This window comes from Empidonax traillii, unplaced genomic scaffold, assembly GCF_003031625.1.
Source record: "Empidonax traillii isolate 1590-97213 ecotype Southwest subspecies unplaced genomic scaffold, ASM303162v1 scaffold6:size4315531, whole genome shotgun sequence".
NCBI lineage: Eukaryota > Metazoa > Chordata > Aves > Passeriformes > Tyrannidae > Empidonax > Empidonax traillii.
In genome coordinates, this window is record NW_020955199.1 from 3170039 (window position 1) to 3193128 (window position 23090).

Below are 23090 nucleotides of genomic sequence, written 5' to 3' on the forward strand. Positions count from 1 at the left end.
TTTTTTTTTTTTTTTTTTTTTTTTTTTTTTTTTTTTTTTTTTTTTTTTTTTTTTTTTTTTTTTTTTTTTTTTTTTTTTTTTTTTTTTTTTTTTTTTTTTTTTTTTTTTTTTTTTTTGGCACGGTTTTCCCCCTGCTGCTTCCCTGAAGGTGAAGTTAGGCCTGGAGTCTGTATGGAGGTTTCTCGAGCTAGGATGAGATCCTTTGGGGATGTTGTGAAGGGCACAGGGAGTAGAAGGGAATTTGAATCCCAGAATGATTTAGGTTGGAAGGGACCTTAAAACCCATCCAGCCCCACCCCCTGCCATGCATAGGGACACATTCCATTATCTCACGTTTCTCCAAGCTCCATCCAACCTGGGCTTGGACACTTCCAGGGATGGGGCACTACAGCTTCTCTGGGCAACCTTGTGCCAGGGCCTCTCCACCCTCACAGGGAAGCCAGAAAGAACTGTAAGGATTAATTCCTGCATCCCATCCCAGAAAAAAGCTGAAAGGCTTTTTGGCCCAATCAGTTGCCCAGAGAGAGGATTGTGTTGGAGCTGAGAAAAGCTTTGTCCGTGTTTTAGGGTGAATTTTCTGCCCGTGGTTCTGTCGCACTGTTAGTGCTCTGTGAATACATCTGCACCAGAGGAACAACGATGACTCAGACTGAAAAGGTGAATGATACATTCAGTGCTGACACCTGTAAGGTGTCTGATACCTCACACTTTGCTTGAGACATGTTGATATAGAAAGCTGCTCAACTCATGGTGACCTGACATGTGAGCTGAAGGTAACTACAAACCCCTGGAAATGAGTTTGTGTGCCCGAAGAGCCAACACTCATAAGAGCCTCCACACTGAATATAATGACTTTGAAGTGATTGTAATTACACTTTCTGAGAGATATCTCTCAAAAAAAAGGAGCAGTGTTTAAAGTAATGTCTGCTATGCTCCTTGTTGCTGGAGGAAATGTCTAAGTTGCCTCAGTGCTAAATGAACAACAAAGAAATGATACCTTGCTGCCTAATCATCAAAGGAGGAATTTTGCAGAGGAGTAATCAGAAGCAAAATCTCCTTGCAAAGTGAGGGGGGGAAAAATGGTGACAAACAGCAGTTTAATCCTCTTATGTAGAATACTGGCCACTTTTAGCCTGCCTTAGCCCACCTCATAGGCTGTAAACTTAGCTGTGGCGACAGGACAAGAAGAAAGGACCTCAGACCGTGCCAAGGGAAGGTCAGGTTGGACATCAGGAGGAATTCTATCCTGGAAAGGGTGGTCAGGCATTGGAAGGGGCTGCCCAGGGAGGTGATGGGGTACCCATCCCTGGAGGTGTCCAAGGATGTGGCACTCAGTGCTCTGGGCTGGGTGACGAGGTGGTGAGCATTTTTAAGAACAGTATCAAATGTTTAATATTATTGTTGCTATTATTATTATTGTGTCAAGAGGCAAGAAAAGACTTCTTTGCTTCTATCATTATTTCAGAATATTGCTGGTTAACGATTTCCTATCAGCACCCATTGTATTAATGTACAGTGAGGAAATCAATATATTTTCACTGATTTATTCTGGTTTAACCTGTGTTAGCAATTTGGTGTTAGGTGCTTTCTTGGTTGTTTGCAAATCCCCCCTTTGGTTCTGAGCAAACTGACATTATTTTTCATTTTGTTCATTTTTCCTCTCACTTATTTAGGAGTCAGAAGTATTGAGGCATTGATCAGGACTGTGGCATCAGTGACTTCACAGTTTTTAGGAGTGTGTGACAGTTGTGCCTCTTGAAATTTTCCTTGAGCCCTGTCTCCTTACTGGAGTAATTGTTCAGAGTTTAGCATCATACTTTCCTGGTGCTTCACAGAAAATCTGGAGGTTATTTTCAAGTGGTTATTGCTTAATCCCACATTCCCTCATCCCATTTTTCAATCTAGGATTCTCACATAAGTATCTTTATTCCTCCTTAAATTGGATAGAAGCAGTACTGCTGAGGACAAGCTGCTGGGAGGTTTTTAAGATTAGCGGATATACCCTCTGTATCCCAGAGGGAGAAATGAATTAAGATGGCAAATCCTTCCTAATAGCTGTGATGCTAAAGCCCCAATCTTTTTCTAATATCTGGAATGCAACAGACAGAACCTCCTAGTTAGCAAAGTGAGGCTTCACTGGTGATCACATCAGGAGGTAGCAAGGAAGGAGTGGGTGTCTGGGTATGTATGTACCTATAGATTGGTATATGACTGTGTCCTGCCTGATATTTAAAGGTTTTGGAATTAGGTGATCTTTAAGGGTCCTCACAACCCAAACCATTTTGTCGTTCTGAGTGTAGAAACAACTGAGCCAGAAAGCTGAACACACACAAAAACTGAAATAGTGCTGAAGAAAGGAAATTGCTTCCAAATATTTGACTTCAAAGCTTGCAATAAATACCTTCACATCTGTATGGTTAAGGTATTGTAAGTCTTGAAAATACATGTAATTCTTCCTCTGATTATCGTACAGAAGGAGAAGTTTCAGAGCTATTTGTAGGCAGCACTGTCCCCTTCCTCTGAGGTGAGGGTTAAGTACAGATGAGGAGTGCTCTGCAGAGGGATTTCAGAGCCCATCTGATTGTATGGTTTTTTTTGTTTTCCTTAACAAGCAGCTCGCATCCCGGCACAGTTTCCCCGGGTTGTGTGTTCATTCATTCTTCTCAGGGCAGCTGGAACGTGCCAGGTGTTTGCCTTGGGGAGAAATCCCAGCACACAGAGGATTTCTCTGGTGGTGGATCCTCCCCCATCACGCGGCAGAGCTGGACCAGAGCCGCAGATGTGCCGGGTGTGGAGCCACTGCCTCCCTTCCCAATGGAACGAAACGCTGCCCTGAGGTCCCTACTGCTGTTCCTGTGTGTGGGATCCGGGGTGTCCGTGGAGCAAACGACTGTGACGTCAGGGAACAGGTCAGTGACTGGGTGTGTGGTGACAAACTTGAGCGAGCCCAGGTTTTAATTGCTGTCATTTGTGCTCTATGGAAGTGGATTCAGTCGCAGTTTGGAGTGTCAGGACATGCTTGTAATTTTCTTTTCAGGTTTGAAAGCACCTGGGGCTAATACAGAAATTAATTATTTTGAAGTACACAGTGAGCTAATGATGTAACTTTAAAGCAATTTTATAAACATGGCTTTAAAAGAAGTGGTTTCTGTGCATCTATCTTACATTTCATTACGTTTTAATGACTCTCACACTGACTTTCCCTGGTCTGTGTGAAAATGAAGTTATAAATAGAATAACAGCAAGAATGTGAAAGTAAGGTGCTGAAATATTCTACTGGTGTAGAATGGATATTTGAAGCATGAATTCAGTATTGCAAAGGAGTATTAAACTTACAAAATTACTGGAGATTTGGATTTATTATCACTAGTGATGTTTCACTCTCTAATGAAATATAAATAATAAGCCCAAATCATAGCAGGGGAAAGAAGGTACTTCGTAGAGCCAAGTATTATGACAGTGAAAACAACCTGAGCTGTATGAGTTGAATCATGCCCAGAGTCACCAGTAACACACAGAACAAATATGCTGATGGAGGTTGCAGCTGGCAGTAAAATCTGTTCATTTTAAGGCAAGAAGGACATGTGGTGATTTGCTTAAGCTTGTATTAAGAGATCTGGTAGTCAGTTACCGATAAGTACTACAATATGTTTTCATCTAAATAGCTCACTTGCTGCTCTCCTCTGCCAGTTTTCAGCTCTCTTACTGTTCCTCTTAGCATAATTCTGCTTTCTTTTTTTTTTTTTTTGCAATCAGACCAGAATCTGAGAGAGAGCAAGCAGAGGAGCATCGCCTGAACTTTTTTACAATAAATATTAACAGAAGTTGTGACCTGGATCCCAGTGAATTAAATGGGGATTTTTCCTCACTGGAAGTGGGATTGTGCCTGCACAATGTTAATTTGCTAGATTCTATGACCTCAGGATTTTGGGTTCTTTTTTATCAAAAATGAAAGCCTAAGTATCTTGTTCTGGTCCAGTCCTAGTTGGACATCCATTAAACTGCAGATCAAAACCCAGCAATGAGTAAAATAGTTATGTAAATCTGTCTCTGTGTGACAAAACACACATTAGAAAACTATAAGAATTGTGTGGGTTTGTAGATATTTCTAGTTGATAGGACTTATACAGAGGCATTTAAAACTCAGTAACATTTTTTGCCAGGATATTTCTTAGAGGGGACTATCTCTTTCCCTGAATCTGGTGTTCCAGGTGTACACGTTTATAGTGTTAATAACTTCATTGAAATTCTATGTGGCAAGTGTCCCTAGGACTACAACCAGTGCATTGCCACCAGGTGCTTTGACACCTTTTGTCATGACTTGTTTTTAGCGTGTTTGAATGTTCATATGTTATTTTCCAACAAAATGCTCATAAATTAAGTGAAACTAGATCAGCAGCCAGTGAGGAATTCTTCCACTGTGCAATATTAGTATTAGAGAGATGACTCTGAAGTACTGCAAATACTGTTTCTGTAGAGGTGGAGAATATTTTCCCATCTGGTGCAGTTTATCAGAACAGTAATATGAAGACGGAAAGAGTGAATATGACACGAAAAATTCCTGTGGCCTCCACATTCAACCCCTGTTGAATGCCAGGATTATTCCTGTGGTTCATCTGAGCAGAGAAAGCACTCTTTACATGGAAGTCCTCAAGAGCTGGAGTCTTTATAAGCTTTTTCGGACAAACAAGCGAGACTTGGTTATCTTATGTAGATGGATAATGTCATCTGATAAGAGGGAATTTACACTTCTTTGTGCTTATAATCTTATTTAATTGGGTTTTACATAGTGATTAGTCATTCCAGTGCTTTGTATTAGGGCTAATCCAATTTCATGTGGGTTCCTCTAACATACTTGGTATGGTAAATTAAAGATACAACATACATGCCAGTTATTTACAAGTTGCTAAGGAAAAATATTGAAATATATACCCTGTGAGCAACTGAATTTGAAGTGTCAGGGTAAGAGTGTCTGATTAAAAAAATGATAAATTTGAAAGGCTATTCTTTAATTTAGTGTGCTAAAAATTGGTTTGCTGTCAGTTTTGCAGTGGAGAGTAAGCGCTAGCTGGTTTCCTATCTCTTGTACATGTAATGAACATTTTTATAATTAAAAGGGAATATATATTTTTAAAAAATTTTCACATTTTTTGCTTTCAATACTACTGTTCTGTGAAACATGCTCCAGCTGAGGATGAAAGGGCTTTGGGTGCCAGGGATTGCCTCTGATTCCCCAGCTTGCCTTTTGCTTGGGAAAGCTGTTGTGACGTCATGATCGACATGGGCAGCCACCCATCCCTGTCACGGATCACAAAACCATGACACCTCGGGGCTGTGGTTGTCAGAGGCAACTGACAGACCCCATAACATCAACAGCAGCCTGGGCTTGCCTAGATTCTTGGCTCTGCCAGCCACAAACTGGCTGTGCCCCAGTGATGGGGGATAATGGACTTCCTTCCCCTAACAGAGATCCATGCATTGTGCAGGAGGAACGAACTGTTAATTAACAGGGTAATTAACAAGAGGACCAAGCTGGAGGTGCTTCCCTTGCAGCCTGATGGTGTCTATCATGCTGTGGCACTTCGTGGTGGTTCCCAGGTCACTCTCTGCACTGCAGTTCCTCATGGAAACATGAATATTTCATCAGCTGTGCATATTCATCTGTGTCTCAGTTTCGTCATGCTGAAAACAGAGACTCGATATCTCTTCCAGAGCGGCTGTGGCATGTGGAGCAGCCAGGAGTTATTCAGGGTTTTTTTAATCACAACCCCCAAATAAACCCTTCTTCTTCCCAGAGCAGCATGAAAACCTTTTGAGTCTGGTTCAGGAATTAAGTGAATTGCACAATTTGCCACCAATCTTCTCCCACTCCAGTGTTTTAGTCTGTGATTTCCCAACTGGAGTAGTGGGCTATGGGAGTTTACCTGTGCATATAGGGAGGAGTTAAAAGTATAACTAAGCATAACTTGATATACATAGGTAAAAGTAAATATAACTAAAGTTAGTATAACTAAATAATTTAGATTAGTTTCCTTTTGACGTGCCTTGTTTTTGTAGCTCTTACCATGCAAAAAATTCCCCCACATTTGCCTTTTCCAGCCTGAAGGCACAATCTGTCATGAAGAAAGACTAGAAAAGACAAAAAGGGATGCATCAGATTACAAAAATGTTCCTAATCGTAAAACAACCTAAGAGAGAGTTTTGTCTGAGCAAGAAAACAAGGTTTGGTCCATTGTGGTCACATCTTTTATTACCTGTGTGTCAAAATCTGGTATTTCCAACCATCTCTGAAAGCTGTTAGCATGGGCAGCTTCCAGCATCTTGAAGAACTGCTTCCAGCACTAACCTTGTCACCCAAAGGGCAGTGGGAGAAAGGGGGACCCACTCTGAAAGTTGAATGAATAAAACTGTAAATAAACGTGCTAGAATAATTTTAAACAGTGTCACCCACAGAGATATTTTTTAGCATAAGGTCTTTATAAGGTTCTTCCAACTTGACAGAAAGCAGGGTAGTCTCTGTGCCATCCCATGTTGTTTGGACTCATATTTATCCGCCATTAAGGATGGTATGATGGAAATTAGGTTGGAATCACTCCTGCTAGTGGGTAACACAGATCCCCCTGTCCAGAGTCAGGCGGGGAGTGGTTTCACCCAGCTGTACAAGGACTCCCCAGGAATGCCAAGTCTTGACTTTACAATTCCAATACTTTACAGTGCAATTTGCTCATAAATACTGAAAGCTAGACTTATTCCTAGTCCTTATATGCTGGTCTTAGTGTATATATTTTCAAGAACTTTGCTCCTGGGGTGGGTTGGAAAAGGAGTAAGAAACAAGGCAAGGGAAGAAGATGGAAATGTATTTCCATGTTTAGTGGCTCTGGGGCAGGTCTGGCCCTACCAGCTGGAGATTTACACTAAGAAGAACATCAAATGCTGAAAATTTCATGAGCCTGGTAGTTGACATTTGAGATGTACTTTACCCACACTCTGCCTTGCAGCTGACTTCTATGGGATATGGTATGGCTTGGAACCATTCAGGAACTATCTTCAAATGGCTGTAATTCTGGGCTTAAGACATGTTAGCCCACTGCAATTGATCTATCCTGAGGGAATTAAACATGTTTCTTCTGATCCTCACTGCGGAACAAGGGTATGGCAGGGTCCTTGTGTTCCTCTGCTTGTGGGCTGGAACTGATTCTGTCTCTAATCTAGAACTGATGTCCTGGATGTCCTGTGGAACAGGACAAGAGAGAAGCCTTTTGGTAAGGGTAAAGCCTTTTGGAGCCTTTTGGGCAGGGAAAACCTGTCAGGGCTGATCCACCCAAGGAATCTCTGAAAATTAGGCATTTTTAGCCTGGGTTTAGCAGGTTTGGATTAATTTGCCTTGTTCCTGTGATATTACCAAGCCAAGTACCTGAGTTACATTTTGAATGTTTTATGGAACAAAGTAGTAACAGATGTTGTCCCCAGTAAACTTGATGCAGATTTTAAATCCAGATGGTGTAAAATAAGTATTTTTCTCCTCTTTTCTAGTTCACATGAATTCTCAGATCAAGATTCTCTGGAGAGAAATGGTAAGGCCTTCAGTGGGCTGAACCCCTGGATACTGGTTCTGTTAGTGTGGCTGTAAAAGGTTTTATTCCCAGATGTTGCTTCTGCAGGCATTAGTGACTCTTCTGACATATGTTTTGTTAAAGCATATCCCCCATTAAAAAACACCATTTTAAGGATTTGTCTGTTTTAAAAAAATAATTTGCTGTCCAACTCAGATGCAGTGAGAATGGGGAAGACAAAAGCATTCACTTTTTAACCAAATGAAAACAGTATTAAGTGTTTGAAGGATAGAGCTTTGAGAATGTCTATGAAACGACCTGTTGTCGTGAAACTTTTCCCTCCTGGCAAGCAGTTGGGCCATCAGGTTGTTTGTCACATCTTCCTGTCTCTGGTGGTGCATGGAAAGAAGTTCCTACTCACAGTTAAGATGCTTTTGTCATGCAATTCAACACACACCCTTTGATGACAGTTTGCTGTACGAGGAAAACAAGCAGCTTTTGCTGTGTTTGCGATGAATAAATACAGATATGGACTGAATCCTGTAATTCTGGGACACTGGAGTTCCTCCCAGATGTTCAGTGAGAAGAAGAGGAACCAGTTTTGAACAAGTAAGGTAAACTAGAAAACAAATATTGAAGACAATATTTGGAATAAGTCAGGTATTTTCCAAGATAGAATCATTCATACATACACATTTTGTGCAGGGATAATTGTTGTTTGCATAAGAACGTGCAAAAATTATGCCTTTGTAAATGACTGGGTGTTTATAGTATACTAATAATGCTGATAACACTCTTTCTTCTGCAGGTCAACATTACCAAGGTGGCATGAGGCCAGAAGTGAATGTCAGTCAAGTGGCAATTGCACAGGTAATGGATCTGTAGAGTCTTTTCATAGCATATTTAGATCTTTTAATTTACATTGCTGAATTAAACTCTTTTTACATTGTTTACTAGAAACAGCCAACAAAACTGTCTATACCGTTGTGATATGGCCTGCTGTACCAGGTGTCCTCTGCTTTTTTGAGGAGTGAGGTGAGACTTCAGGTGCTGTTGCTGGTGCTGACCTGTCATGGGTTTGGGCACAGGGTCTTTCTGAAAGAACCAAATCCTTATGTCCCTAGTCCATACAGGGACATTTGGCTGCTGTGGCCAGTCTTGTACTTATATCATTTGGTACTAAATGAACAGCTGTAGCAAAACCTCATATTTTCAGTGAGAGTTTTTCCTGAGACCAGGCTGTAGATCTTGTCAAAAACTGACCATAAGAGGCTCCGTTACCAAAAGAAGCTCACCAAAAGTGATGCACTCTGACGTAAGTAAAATGTTGATTAAATCTCCTTCATCTGTACTTATGAGAAGACAGCCTTATCATTTATATGATCACAGTCATAGTCACTTACCACATCTTCTCCCCACGATCTTGATTTGCTTTGGGCTTGTTGCTGTCAGTACTTACTAATTTTAATTCTAAAGCACCCTTTTGCCATGTGTATAAGGTCCAGTATCAAAAGTGATCTTTCAGGGTCTGAGCTGAGAGACATGATTTGCTAATCTGAACAGCAGAAAAAAAAAAAAATCTCTTTAAGCCAAGACAAAGCTTTGTGGCTTAACTGTGTCCCTTTTGGAGCCTGGTAAGATGCTGTTTATGACTGGGACTCAGAAACCTCTCTTGTTTTTGATTTGAACTTGCTAAATCATATGATGTGGAAAAGCCAGCCATGCAGACACTGTGTGTGTTACCCTATTCCAATAGGATGTGCATAAGTGGGGCAGAGCTGGTGTCTGGAAATTTGAGTTTGAAATCTGGAAATGGCAGTTAAATTTTTAAGTCCTTGCAGAGCTCTAAGTCACTGTCTCAAATTATATTGCCTGACAGCCAAATTGTCTTTTCGCTATGAAATTTGGCTTAGAAGGGGTAACATTTCTCTAATCTTTCCAGATGACGTGGATGCTGCAGTCCCCAGGTTTTAACCCTGCAACTGATTTTGTAAAGGCAGGGATCCACACTTAAGCCATCCTGTTTTGCAGTAGGTATTTTCCTGATTTTAAAGCCATTAGGAGCCAAACTACCTGCAGGCAGGTGTAAACTTGGACATTTCTTTCACCTAGACCGCTCCTAAATGTGCCTTCAGCATGGTAGGCTGTGTCCTTGGCCCAAGCTGAGTCCTTTTCAGTGTATTGAAGTAATTCTTCCAGGTGTCGCAGATACGCAACATCATTTATTCTGGTAGGATGAAGAGCAAATCCTGAAATGCACACCTTCTGATAGCCATCTTTTGTGTGGTTCCCCAGGTTGTCAGTCACAACTTCAGCAGGGAAGGGCAGTGGGAAGGAGCATTCTGGAGGCAGTTCTCCCACAGCCACCACAACCCACTCAACGTCATGGTCAATGGCATCCCCTGCATCCTCTTCTGGGCCAAGAGGATCATGATCAGGCTTGAAAACCACACTCAGCTGGACTTGACAGAGAAGACATTTGGTGTCCATGCAACGGTGGATGTTGGAGACTCGAACTGCAGTGAAGACAGTGCAATGTAAGGTGGAATTCTGCTATGTCAGTGGAGCTGGTGCTGGATAACAAGTCTAGGAAGTACATACTGAAGGAAAACTGACCTTGCAGAGCCCCAGGGCTCTTTCCTAAATGTTCTGCCATTGTGACAGCAGGGGTTATATCCTTTGAATCCAGCTTTTCATGGGGCACACACGCTGTTGCAGCGGTGTGGTCACTCCTTAGGGCTGGCCAACTTTGCTCTTAGGGCCTTTGAGGCTCCAGCTGCTGATCTGCTTGGTTTCCAGCTGTTTTAGACAATTGCTTGGGAGGCTGAAGAATGGGTTCTATGCTGAATATAGGGGCTTTGGGCTGTGTGTGACTACTTACCTCTTCACAGGAGGTGTGCCAACAGTACTGTACAGGATGTGGGTCTGTATTTAATCCTATACAGATTTCACCTGCACACCTAAATATGTTTCCACAGAAAGTATTACCTCTTTCTGATAACACAGCTGCAAAGGATAACCCAAGATGCACAGACATTTTGCTGAGAAATGCCAGAAAACTAAAAGTAAAATTGAAAAAGAAACTAGGACTTTGCCTGTAGTATCATAATGTTCAGCGAGGGCAGTCTGAATATTATATCATCAGCATGTGAACTAATGCATTAGTTCTCCCTACTCTCTACCTGTCAAAGAGAGGTAGAGAATGGAAGAAAGTTATTTTAGAAATAAAAAGTAATAAACCTTCTGTCCTCATTTCTGGTCTACAATTTGGAAATAATCTTGCTCTGATTAGTAATTTTTGCAATGTAATAGAATGCAAAATTAAGGGTTTCAGAACACAAAGAATAGTTTTATAGTTGTTCATAAGACCTGGAAAATCAGAAGGACAATGTTTTTTTGTGGTCTGCAAACTCCTTCTGGAGCTGCTATTTGGAGACTGTTAGAGAAGCAGGTTACTCTGTCTACCTGTCTGTCACAGGTACCTCTGTAGTCTTACTACTATAGAGGCTTCATTTTGTAAATACAGATTTCTAAGAAATTAGGACTTGCCCTAACTCTATGTGGGAGAAAAATAATGTATGATTCTCTTGTGTTTTGGGTCTGTGACTAAAACAATGCTGGTGACAGAGAAGAAAGGGGAAAACTTGCTTGAATGTTGCTCTGTAATCTCAGTTTTAAGGACGGACCAGCCTAAATTAAACCAGCTGATGGCGGAGCCCTCACATGGTGAATTGCTCAGTTTTTTTACATCAGAAAAAATTCCTCAGAATTCTCCCTTCTCCAGCCTTCATTGTTAAGACTCTCTTGTCTTTCAGGCTGGTGTATGCTGTGTAATCAGTGCAAAGTAGCCAGTGCCAGGAACAAATATTAGACACCAAACATATATTCATTTGCTATCGGCGTATAATAATCCAACCTGCATTTTTTTCTTAGTTGAATGCCGTATTTGCCTGTGGCTAATCCTCAACTATTATGATTTCCCTTTTCAATAAAGGGAGGGATAGTCTGGATTCAGTGTCCTAGTTTATTGGACCAGTGTTAGTCAAGGTACAAGAAGTCTTGAAGTCTAGATTTTCTATGAAATCATAGGGCTAGCTGTTTAGGGATTTTTTTTGTCTATTTGTTTTGGGCTTTTTTTTGTTTTATTTTGTGTGATGTTTTGTTTTGGTTGGTTGGTTTTTTTTAAAATATATTCTTCAGCTTAAATTTTGGAAGTCTTTCAGATGCTGTATTTTTTCACTGTGTTTTGTTTCTGTCTTATGTGGACAGCAAGAATCTCTGTGCAGGTTTCAAGATGTAAAATATTAGTATTAAGTGATAAAACAATATATTCCACTTAGTTATGTATTAATTAATGTGCATTAATTAAGCTGATAGGTTAATTTAGCAAAGTTCAGATGCCCATGCTCACTGCAGGTGACCTCACAGTCAGGGTACTTATGTGGCTCTAATGATGTATATGTGTGGAATTTGAACTCCAGTGACATCTACATTTTTTATGCACTGATATTTAAAAAGATGAGAATAATGTGTGTGTTTACACTTTCTGATGACATACAGAGGTGATACTTGACTGAGATGATATGGCTTGAAAAGGAGAATAGAGATCTACTGAACCTGGTTGTCAACTGATGTGGAAAGCAATGGGATTTAATTGTGCTGGAAGTTAAACATGCATTTCTACTCTTTCTGGACAGTTTAGACCTCATTTCAAACTGCAGGCAAACTAGTAGATTTCACTGGAGGAAAATTTAATCCTTCCAGGTTTTTTTTCTTACTAGCTTTAAGAGTATACTGAGCAAAAGGCTCCAGGTATAACTGAGTTTAATCTTTAGTGCTACTTTAATCTCTGAAGATTTCTGAATTTTTTTCCTAGCCTGATATAACTTGCTTTTTGACCTAGGCTTTCTCTGAAGTTTGGGGACATTGGCAATCTAAAGGGACTAGTTATCAGGTAAGTTTATACGGCAAAAAAACCCAACCAGAGAATATACATTGTTATGCAGTTACTTGTAGGATTAAAGTGAATTTTTTTAAAGCAAAAATAATGTGATAGAAACTGTTGATTGCATAATTGAGACACCTGCATTCAGTATGCCTATCATTTGCCTGCCTTGTTTTAAGGCATTTTTTCTCCTTTGTTGACTTTTCTATTAATGGGAAAAGTTTGGGTCATCTGTTTTGTATAGACTCTTCCTATGTTGGAGATTTTAGCTAAACTTTGCTGATTTACTACATTTTTCTTGGGAATTTTATGTCAAGAACTGATAGTGTGGGCTGTTCAGGCATCAAACTTTGACTTGCTTGGTGTTTGCTTCTTGGTGACAGAAAAAAACAGCGTTTCATGGTAATTAACTTCCCATACCTTGGATGGAAGTACAATACCAGTGTTAAATATATTTTGCTCAGCCATTTAGGAAAAATCCCTCAAAATCCTCTTACTGTGTGGGAGATCAAGTAGCAAGGAGCAAACTCCTTCAGCTGCAACAATGAACAACCTCAAAACACAGAATTTTTAGGGTTGGAAGGGACCTCTGGAGATCACCTGCTCCAACTCTCTGCCTTGGCAGGGTCACTTGGAGCACAGGAACATGTTCAGATGGGTCTGGAACGTATCCAGAGAGGCAGACTCCACACTCTCCCTGGGCAGCTGTTCGAGGGCTCTGCCACCTCCATGTAAAGCTCTTCCTCACTTTCCAGACTCTGTGGAAGGATCTAGAGCTCACACTGATATAAACTGGTGATACCAGGGAGTCTCCTAAGAGTGTTCAATGTGCGAATTCAACAGGTGGAACACTTTGACTTGTCTTCCTACTCACCTCTCTCCCCACACGATGTTTCCAGGTTATTGCTGACCACCAGCTATTACCAGCTGTCTGTTCAGAACTGGTTCAGCCTGCACAGGCTGCAGCTGCTCTACAACCACTCAGTGCAGGCGACGTTCAATGTGACCCGAATCCACGCACCAGCAACTTACTCATACCACTGTGACCACGTGAGCAGCCTGCAGAGATACGATGCTCTCCTCATTCCCAGCTCTGAAAATGACCTCTCACAGCTCTGGGAAGTCACTTTTATTGATTTCCAGGTAACATCATGGAATTAGGCTCAAGGGAACCTGTAGGTAGATTGATGGGAAGTTTTGGCCTTTTGCTGCCAAGGAAATATAATGACCTTCTATGTACAGTCTGTGGGATTTCCGTGGAACACAAAATTGAAATGAGGACTTGAATTATTTTCTTTACCTTCCTGTCAAAGGAAATTAAGGGCAATATAGATTTTCTATAGTCTTCTGCTGTGTTCCCTTTAGTGTAGGGGAAGAATTTAACTTCCAGTGTTGCATCTTTCTGAGCAGAGCGACTAAACACAGCATCAATAACAGCATCAGACACCAGGTACAGAATTCATCTCACTTAACTTTTGATGCCTAGGAATTTTAACCCTGTGGCCTTATTATAGTCACCTCAGCCTGCCTCTAAAGCTAGTGGATAATTCCTCTGACTCGTCTTAAGTCTTTATTTTAGGATGAGATTAATAATCTTCTGAAAGTGCCAAGTTTTCTGTGTTTGGCAATGAGGGAGTCTCAGATGGCTGGACTAGAGCATCTTGCTTTTACATACCTAAGTCATGAAGGTATGTAAAGGACATGAAGAGCTGAAAAGGAATTGAGAAGGAAAGCTGGTCCCCTTTTTCTCACCATATGATAAATGCCCATGGGCTGATTTAATGGAACGGGCACAATACTCTGAATGCCAGTGTGGTAAACTTCATATTAGAGCTGAAGCCACAAGTAAAACTTGGTGTTTTCCACAGTTGGATGCAGATTCCTGTAGTGTAGCTGTTTTGCTGTCAAATACTACACACATGAATCTGGTGAGAAAAACCTAATTCAAGGGTAGGCATTTAAAAATATTTCCTGGTTTGTTGTTGAAAATATTTCCTGATTGAGATTTATGCAGTTTGAAATAGAGACTCTGGAGACCCTCAACAAGTGATGCTGGAAATACACCATTAAGGTGAAAGGCACCAATTAAACATTGTGAGCCATCAAGAGAAGATTTTGTTTCAAACACAGCTACAAATCCTTTGGGCAGCAGAGCGGAGGGGATTAGAATAGCTGGTGGTTTCTAGAAGACTGACCTGGATTAACTCTGAGCCAGCACAGGGAGGTACAAATTTGCAATGTGGAGGTATTAAATTAGAAATTCTTATTGCCATCATGAGCAAAGTAATGGAACACAGGTACCTCATTTAACATGAGCTCTCTTGTTCTCCTTGTAGATCCAAGGTTTTAACATCCAGGAAGGACGTTTTGCCTATGCAAAGGACTGTGCATCCTTCTTCTCTCCAGCAATTCTGATGGGGCTGGTCATGTCCCTGATCTTGCTGCTGGTCCTTGCCTATGCCCTTCACATGCTGATCCACCTCAAATCCCTTGACAGGCACTATGAGTGCAAAGCTTCTCCTGCCTATTTTGCACAGATGAAAGACAACGACATGGGAGATGAGAAGGAGCCACTGAGAAACAGTGGGAGTGAGTCCTATGAACTTAGAAACAAGCAGTTTGGTAAAATCTATATTTAGCAATGTGCATCTCAGTGAAAGAAGAGGTATTTTATTCTACTGGCACTGTTGTGTGTAGTTGGTACAGGTCTTTCACCAGATAATGAAAGGAAAAGTAAGTAACAGACTGTTCAACCGTTTATTGATCGATCATCATCTCGAAGACGCCTTGGGAAGCAAGTTGAGATAAAAAAAATTCCATTGTGAATAAGATATTCATGTTAGACTAAGAGATTCATGTTATGGGACTTTATTCCTGTAGGAAAAAGCCAAAATGCATAGCTTTTCATCCTGCTTACAATGTCTTGAAGAGAGAATCAAAAATGAATACTCTGAAATCAAATAAAGATACTATATATATATAGTTAGGTATAGATATAAATCTCTTTGCTTGTCTTTCAGAAGGCAAGATATTTCCTCATTTTATATTTCCTCTGTGTCTTGGCAAAATATCATAAATTTATTTCTCAGGATGTGCTTTCTTTTTATTTTTCAAGTTGCGTCCCCTCCTCTTTGTCCTCATAAACTCCTTTTCCTACTTTGGAGTCTTCAGAGCCACGTAAGCTGTTTTTTTATCCACAGTCATGGATCCAGTACAGCAGCATCCTGATACTTCCTTGTGTCTAAGCTGGAGGCTTACTCTGAGGATCTACTGGAAGAGCACCTGACATCTGGTCAAAGGCTTACCCCTAACTTCCTGGCTCAACTGCACGCCAAAAGAGGGATTATGAGCATTGTACCCTCTAATTCAGGGTTAATTTCTTTTCTATCAAATCCCATCACTCTCCCTTGGGAATTTTACCTGAATGGGGGTAGCCAGTGCTATAATAAAATCTGTGTAAGCGAAGTGGTAGAAGCTCCTTAGCAGTGAAAAAGATACTATGATATGATTTTCAGTGCTCCTTTTGAGCATTCAGGACACTGCAGTCCTCAAACTTGTCCTTTCTTCCTTTAGAAGCAAAGTTTGGGAACTCCAAATTAGCCATAACTGGGCCCTGATTTCTAGCAAGGAAGAGCACAGTAACATACCAACTATAGTGCTTTTAGGGTATAAGTAATACAAACACCAGCATGTTAGAAAATCTTCTACTAATACAGATTTAGCAGGCATGTTTTATGCCTGCTTTATTTTAGATAATAGAACTAATTAGTTGTTTTTAATCTTTGTAAATTATACTGCAATGGTCTTTAAACATCTTGAGAGGTGTCCAAAGATCTCCTAGTTATTAGGTAGGCATTTGTGAATATTTCTTGGTTTGTTATGCTGAAGTTTATGCAGTTTGAAACAGAGATTCTGGAGATTCTCAACAAGAGATGCTGAAGATGCATCATGAAGGTGAAAGGTACCAATTAAATATTGCTGAGCCATCAGCAGTGGCACACAGGTGGAACCCAAAGCAGCTGGTTGATTTAGGAATGATTTCAGAATGAAAAAACTCCCCATCTTTGATCCATAACCAGAAGTAAGAGAGAACCTTTCAAGGACTTGCCACAGCTGCATGTGGCCAGCTGCTGCCAAACTTTCATCTGTTTCATAAAGAAAACAAGCGAAACCATGAATGCCTGGGAACCTGAGTGAGGTTAACATGAGAAGGTGCAAATCAAAACGAGGGTATTCCCTGGTGAGTGGGAAAACACTCTCCAGCTTGATGTCCTCCCCTTGCACCTGATGGGGACAGATGTTGGCAGATGTTAGAGAGAGTTCAGGATGCCAGTGCTAAATAGGTGATGCTCCCCATGATCTGGAGAGTAGTGCTGTTGTGCCTGGGGGTTGTGAAATTAAAACCTGACACCAGCCAGTGGCAGCCTGACTGTCAAAATGACTGTCAGTCAGTGGTGTGAAATGCTCACCCTGCTGAGCCAGGCACAGCAGCGCTTCCTGAACATCGTGTTCTCTGGGATACAAAGGCACTTCTTCCTCCCACAGAGGTCATTTATCCTTCTGGTTACTGTCTGATGTGCTATCAGGATAATTCTTACCTGTCATTTTCTTGCGTGTTTTAAATGGGCAAAATCAACCCTGTTGCTGTAAGAGGTTCTTACAACTTTGAGGTTTGGAATACGAGAGATTCCCTGAAGTCATATCCCTCAATACTCATGTCCTTTTCCAACCCAACTGTGTTTCCTTGGCTTTGAGGGTGAATATCTGCTGGATTTGTGCTTGAGAGACTCATCACTGCAAACCTCCAGGGTGTAACAGTTCAAGTTTTTTTGGTGAAGAATTTAATGACGTGTGTGGCCCTTTCAGCACCTGAGCAAGAGATAGGAATTTATACCTGCTGATTTGCAAGGCAAACTTTAGAATAAAATAGAATGCAAAAAATGAAAAGGAGAGGTAAAAATAAAAAAAAATTGCCAAGAAAAATAAATTTTGTTTCCTTTTATCAGCTTCTCTTAAACCATGACACAACTGGTATTATCCCCAGGATCTACTGGGGAGATGTGCGCAGATAGTAGTTCTCTCTCTTGTGACTTTTAGTGTTGCAGTCCTGCATGGCAGTGGAAGGTGTCTGTACTCCCCCAGGTATCCCCTATATCATCAAAATTCTACTCAGGTGCCAGCAAGAGTCTGAAAGGATAAACACACTAATTGAATTAGACAGGAAGTACAGTGCTCATCATAGGACTGGAATGGTGAGCCTTATAAAGAGTTAATGGTGCATTAGTGGAAAAAGCACCAGAAGAAAAAAACATCATCATAACTGCAGTTTCTGTCTCCTTGTGCCATGTATAAAGGCAAGCACCCATGGTTGAAAAAGACAAAAATGTGTGCATTTCCAGTGAGCTGTGTTTCCTGTGAGCCAAGCAATCCTTATCGAATGCACTTTTTGGAGCAACAGGAGCATTCCATTGCCCTGGTCCTGAAAGAAGAAAATTCAAATTAAAATTATTTGTGTGCTGCAGAAATAAGCTACATTAGTACTAACAGACTCATTAATAAAAGATAAGCTTTTTTTACATGGTCCACATGCTGCATTATTTCATTTCTGCATGACACCACAGCAACATTTTCAACATATATGTGTTCATCTGAACAAAATCCTTATAACATTTCTTCAAAACTGATTCCATGTTTCAAATTCAGGGCCCCATCCACTCCCACTTGAACTCAGAGGGAAGAATCTCAGTTTCACTGAAACAGGAAAAATTTTACAGACTATTATGAAGCTCTCACTGTGAAAACAACGAATTGAACAAACAAATACATTTATTTCTCATACATTTCAGCTGCTGTTGTTAAAATTTTTTATAATTGCCCCTCACCCCAATATTGGTAACTTTACATCAACAGTGAGTTGGATTTTCAGGCATTAAGGACTGCTGTTTGAACTGAAGTGGTGGACTTTTGGCATAGCATTGATTAAATACTCACAAGGAAAGATCAGAGCCAAGGCCACTGTGGATATAGGGACAAAAACCATGAGTCCACTTGCTGGTAAGTAACACTGAATTCCAGGGAGCCAGGAGAAATAAGTTTATTTCTTTCCTTCAAGTTTTATAAATTGAGGTGTTTCCCTCCCCTTCTTGAAATACTGATTCTTCTTGTAGCAACCCTGGTAGTTCTGTTGTTGATTTTCTTTTTAATTGTTGATTTCTAAAAGGCTGGATGCAACATTCCATTTCAGAAACTGTCCCCAGGAGCTCAGAAAGCATTTACCAGGGTGGGTCTGTTCTTCCCTGTTATTGATAATCCCTTGAATTGTTCTCCACTTCCAGTAACCCTTGTGACATTGCATTTAACTGGTGTATGGTAGATCTTAAATCTGAGTTGTTGGTTCCTAGATCATCCCTTTGTTTGATGTAAAAATACAGGCCTTTTTTGATGTTACAGGACACAACCTGAGAGAAATCAGAAGAAACTGCTAAACCTTGTATATACATTTTTGCACTTTTATTCCTTCAAGCTGACATCATGTATCAGGAAATGTAATTTGTTTCTTCTGAGTCAGTGGTGTGTAAATTTACTCATAACTCATACTGTGTTTGAAGCCTGACAAAGAGTTTCAATCCCTGCAAATTTTGGAACAGCCCTCCTGAACATTTTGCATCTGCCTAGTTCTGAGTGCTTTTTCTGGGTCACTTTTTTGATTTTGGTATATCAGCCTGCCCTGTGCTGGCTACCTAAAGATTTGAATTGGTTATTGAAAATAATTGCTTTGCTTGTTTGCAGATAAGTGCTGCTGCTTGGGAATGTAAAGGAATATTGATTTCTGGAAACTCAAAGGGGAAGTTTTCCAAATAAATGATTTTTTTTTTTTCTTCAATGCATCCTACTGAACTCTTGCATATTAACACAAGCTAATTGGTCATTGCAGACCTTTACCTTCCTCGCTCCTGCCTTTGGCTTAAAGCTGAGGTGGATGGACCAGGGCTACAGAAAGAGCAGCAACAATTTTCATTTGGTCTCATGATGCCTCTTAGGCTATTGAGTTGCCTCTCAGGTGTCCAGAAGCCAGTCTACAGCTTTTCTGCCATTTCTATGTGTCGCAATGGAAGGAATTTATTAACAGTCTTCCCTCACCAGAAAAAAAACCAAAAAATAAGAAACATCCCTGCCTACCCACCCCCCCCACCCCCCCCCCAACCAAAGAAACAAATAAAAACTATTTCCAGCCCTGGACATGATTTCTCATTGTTTTCTTCTGGCTAAAGCTGGTCTTTTCAGTGTAAAGGGCACAGAACTTGAATTTTCAGTGTTTTATCAACGAAGAGCAGGTTTTTCACTCCCAGCTGTAGTCTTCTGTCACAAAATATTAATCAAGGCTCTTCAAGGGACTGAAAAGCTCTGTCCCAGTTACACCCCTGACTTCAGAAATGTGAAGCCAAAGGAAGAAAGACAGTTTTGTCTTCACTCCTTGAAAAATCCCACATTCAACCAGTCTGAAATCTTGGCCTGTGAAATGGAGTGTGGAGTCATGACAAGTCCTGCCCCTCATTGTCAAAAAGAATTTTATGGAAATCCTTAAACCTATTCCCAAATAAGCACATCCTCAATATTGATGTTCATCTATTTCAAATCTGTTTGAAATGGAAGAGTCTGAAATCCTACAGTTCATGTTCTGGATCTCTTTGATACTGGGGCTGTTGCCTGCAGTGCCAGCTGGGAATTTTTAAGGGTTTGAAATGGTTTATATAAACACACTCATAGAAAACTGATGCTCTGCCAAAGTTTCTTGAGACTGTTGTCCCCAGGATGTGCCCTGAAGGCTCCTAAATTCTGCAAAACTCCACAGTGAAAATTAAGAAGGTTCAGAATTACACATTTATATTACAGGAGAGATTAATGGGTCACCACTGAGGGGAAATTATTCATGTAGGCAGATTCTTCATGTAATTGAGGTGATCAGGAAGTCTTCAGTTCTCCTGAAAATCTGCTTAATAATTTACATAAATCCCTGGTAGAAGCTGGTGTGGAAGTAGCTGTGGCATTGTACTCCAGTAGTGCCTGAATACATATTCGGGTCTGTTTCTTTGGCTGACTGCTAAGATGTTTCAGCGGGAATTCTCATTTTGCGTGCAAGATGTGCAGGATCTGGTCTTGAAGCTGGGATCTCAATAGTTTTTCTTTTATCCTTTGAAACACTGAAGTGAGTAAATGCAGTTTTTCTTTTTTCCTTTTTTTGTGGTCCATTAAGAGTCCTAATGTCTGAATTGTTCTGAATTAGTGAAGTTTCATTTCTTCCAGAACACACTGGGAATTTCAAAGGAAATGCAGGTAGTAACTCTGTGAAGAGTTATGGAGAACAAAACTCCTCATCTGTTGCTGATGGCTCTTAGCTCCAACCTAATAGTGCCAGTTTTGTAGTAGAATTACTGGTAGAAATTAAGACTTATTATTTTAAGCTTATTTAGAGAGTAACCAGTCTAATAGAGACACTAACAATGCGCACACCCACGACATTTTAACATGTCTTGTGAAAACCTAGTCAGCTGTGCTCCTTTCAGCCCAGGACAACAGGACTGGTCAATTCTGAGAGTGTGAAGAAATAAGGAGTAGGTTTTTTAGTATTAGCTGCTCTTCAGAGGATCCTAGAACCAAATAAACTGTTAATAATTTCTTTAAAACCACCTGCTGATATACAGTATAGATTTTCTAGGGTGTTCTTCAAGGTTTCCAGAAAATATCCATTCCTTGAGTGGAGGGTGCATCTGGTAAAATATCATATTCTCTGACCGCAATTGTGTTCTCACTATAACACTGCTCTAAAGTTTATTTACAAGCTAACGAAATTGCTGCTGAAATTAGCATTGGCAATTCAGACACACCACCACTTTCTAATTTATATTAAATGATTTATTTATAATTTTTATTAATAAGAAATTTATTTTATTAAAATTTTCAGGACATTTTCATTTTGCTTTTTTTCCTTAACTCTGAACATAGACACTTTAAAGGAGACAAATAAGAGACTTGCCACAGAAGCAAAACAGTTTCTCTCTTCTGATGGATCAAGAAACTGACAAAAGAAAATGCTTGAAAACATCCTCAGCCTCTCTTGATTATCTGAAGCAACACCTCTGGAAAAAAATAGGCAGCTTTCAAGTATTTAATCAGGAGATGAACTTATTACTAGTCTTATAGTCCAGCACAATGGAACAGAAATCCATGAAGGAATCTGAGCAGTTATGTGTTTTCAGCCTATCTTGTAGGTGCAGCATTCATCCATACTTGCAGTGGCTTCTTGTGGTTAATAGGATTTTATTTTAAAATGTTTGTTTTCGCACATCAGCCTTGTCTGGTGGTGAGGCTAAAGACCCCTTCATTTTCCGCCCAGGTAAAACCTACTGCCAACCCATTCCTGCCTTTTTCCATGAGTCCCAGACTTTTCCTCTGTCACGGCAATTGTGACTGCCTTTGATGCATTTGTTTTTAGAAAAAAGCCCAAACAACAAAATGTATACTGCCTTATAAAGAGGCTTTGCTTGGCTGTGCTTAACACTCTGGTCTGTTGAGACAGACTCTCAGCTGGCATGTAAACAACTTTAAGTGCTGCATATGCTGCTTTGCCTTATTAATTCTTACCAGTTCTGGCCAGGTACTCATTTAAAATAGAAGAATCTGACAGAAACACTGGAAAAGTGGAGATCTCTCCAGTGGGCTTTGGAGTTGGCGTGAGTGGTCAGAGCAGTGGTCTGTGTCCCAGTGGTGGAAAAAAGGGGATCTGGGATTAGGTAACACCTGTGGTGGCCCCGGCAGTCTGTGCCCTGCGGTACCTTGAGGGGTCCTGTGCCCTCCCCCAGGGAGAGGAGTCTCTCACTCCGTTTTTGCTGGGAAGCTACATTTTTTTCTCTCTGCTCATCTCACTTCTTATCTTCCCTCATTCAGCTTGGTTTCTTGCCATATGTTCTTCCCCTCCTGACTGTCACTCAGAAAGATTGGCATCTGCCTTGTGTGGAGAGCTCCTTTAATTAGCTCCAGGAGCATCTTGCTCCTGTTTCTCTCCTGCCACACAGGCAGCTGGTGAGGCCCTTCCTTCTGTTGATTTGCGTTTGTGCCCTTGTCATACAATTCCTGCCTGACCTTTTCCATGGCTGCTCACCAGTGACACTTGAGTACCCCAAAGCCCACTGTTTGGTGAACTGCCTCACAGGACAGCAAGGAATTCACACCCTGCCCCCGTATCTTCTCCTCCTCCTCCTTCTTCTCCTCTCAACCTTTTTTGAACTCTGAGAGGTTTTAAACTTGACAAGCCCAATCACTGCTACTGCCTCCCCTCCTGTAGATTTATTCCTTGGGGTCTGCACTTCCCCTCTCCTGGCTGTCAGATGTGATTTCCCATGGTCCTGCACAGAGACCATGTGAATCACAAGCCTCAGGCGCTTCTTCCTCTTCCAGGAGAGGGACAGGGTACGGCTGGCTGTGAGGAGCACTGCCAGCCTGGTGAAAGCAATCTATTTAACAAGGGAATGCAGATGTCTGGGGAGAAGGCAGCTCCTCCACAATCCCGACTTGATCCCAATTAAAGATGCGGG

General features: G+C 40.9%; 1 protein-coding gene and 1 long non-coding RNA gene across 3 annotated transcripts in view; both read left to right on the plus strand.

Moving 5' to 3' along the window:
* LOC114056177 overlaps positions 1-2738 on the plus strand; it is a 5205-nt gene extending 2467 nt beyond the window's left edge. The window contains exons 2-3 of the long non-coding RNA XR_003570942.1: positions 605-657; positions 2616-2738. This is a non-coding gene — a long non-coding RNA (uncharacterized LOC114056177). The remainder of the gene's footprint in view (positions 1-604; positions 658-2615) is intronic.
* A 13-nt stretch (positions 2739-2751) lies between these two features.
* ATP6AP1L (ATPase H+ transporting accessory protein 1 like) lies at positions 2752-16547 on the plus strand. Of its 2 annotated transcripts, XR_003570938.1 has the most exons (8): positions 2752-2909; positions 7534-7574; positions 8362-8423; positions 9849-10090; positions 12457-12507; positions 13398-13641; positions 14835-15231; positions 15699-16547. XR_003570938.1 is itself a non-coding variant. In XM_027881163.1 (7 exons), exons 1-7 carry the CDS (start codon positions 2815-2817, stop codon positions 15135-15137), a joined length of 1038 nt encoding a protein of 345 aa, XP_027736964.1. In that variant the 5' UTR covers positions 2752-2814; the 3' UTR covers positions 15138-16547. The 2 variants fall into 2 exon arrangements, 1 of the variants encoding a protein (XP_027736964.1); XM_027881163.1 differs by having other exon boundaries at positions 14835-16547.
* The last annotated feature ends 6543 nt before the right edge of the window (positions 16548-23090 follow it).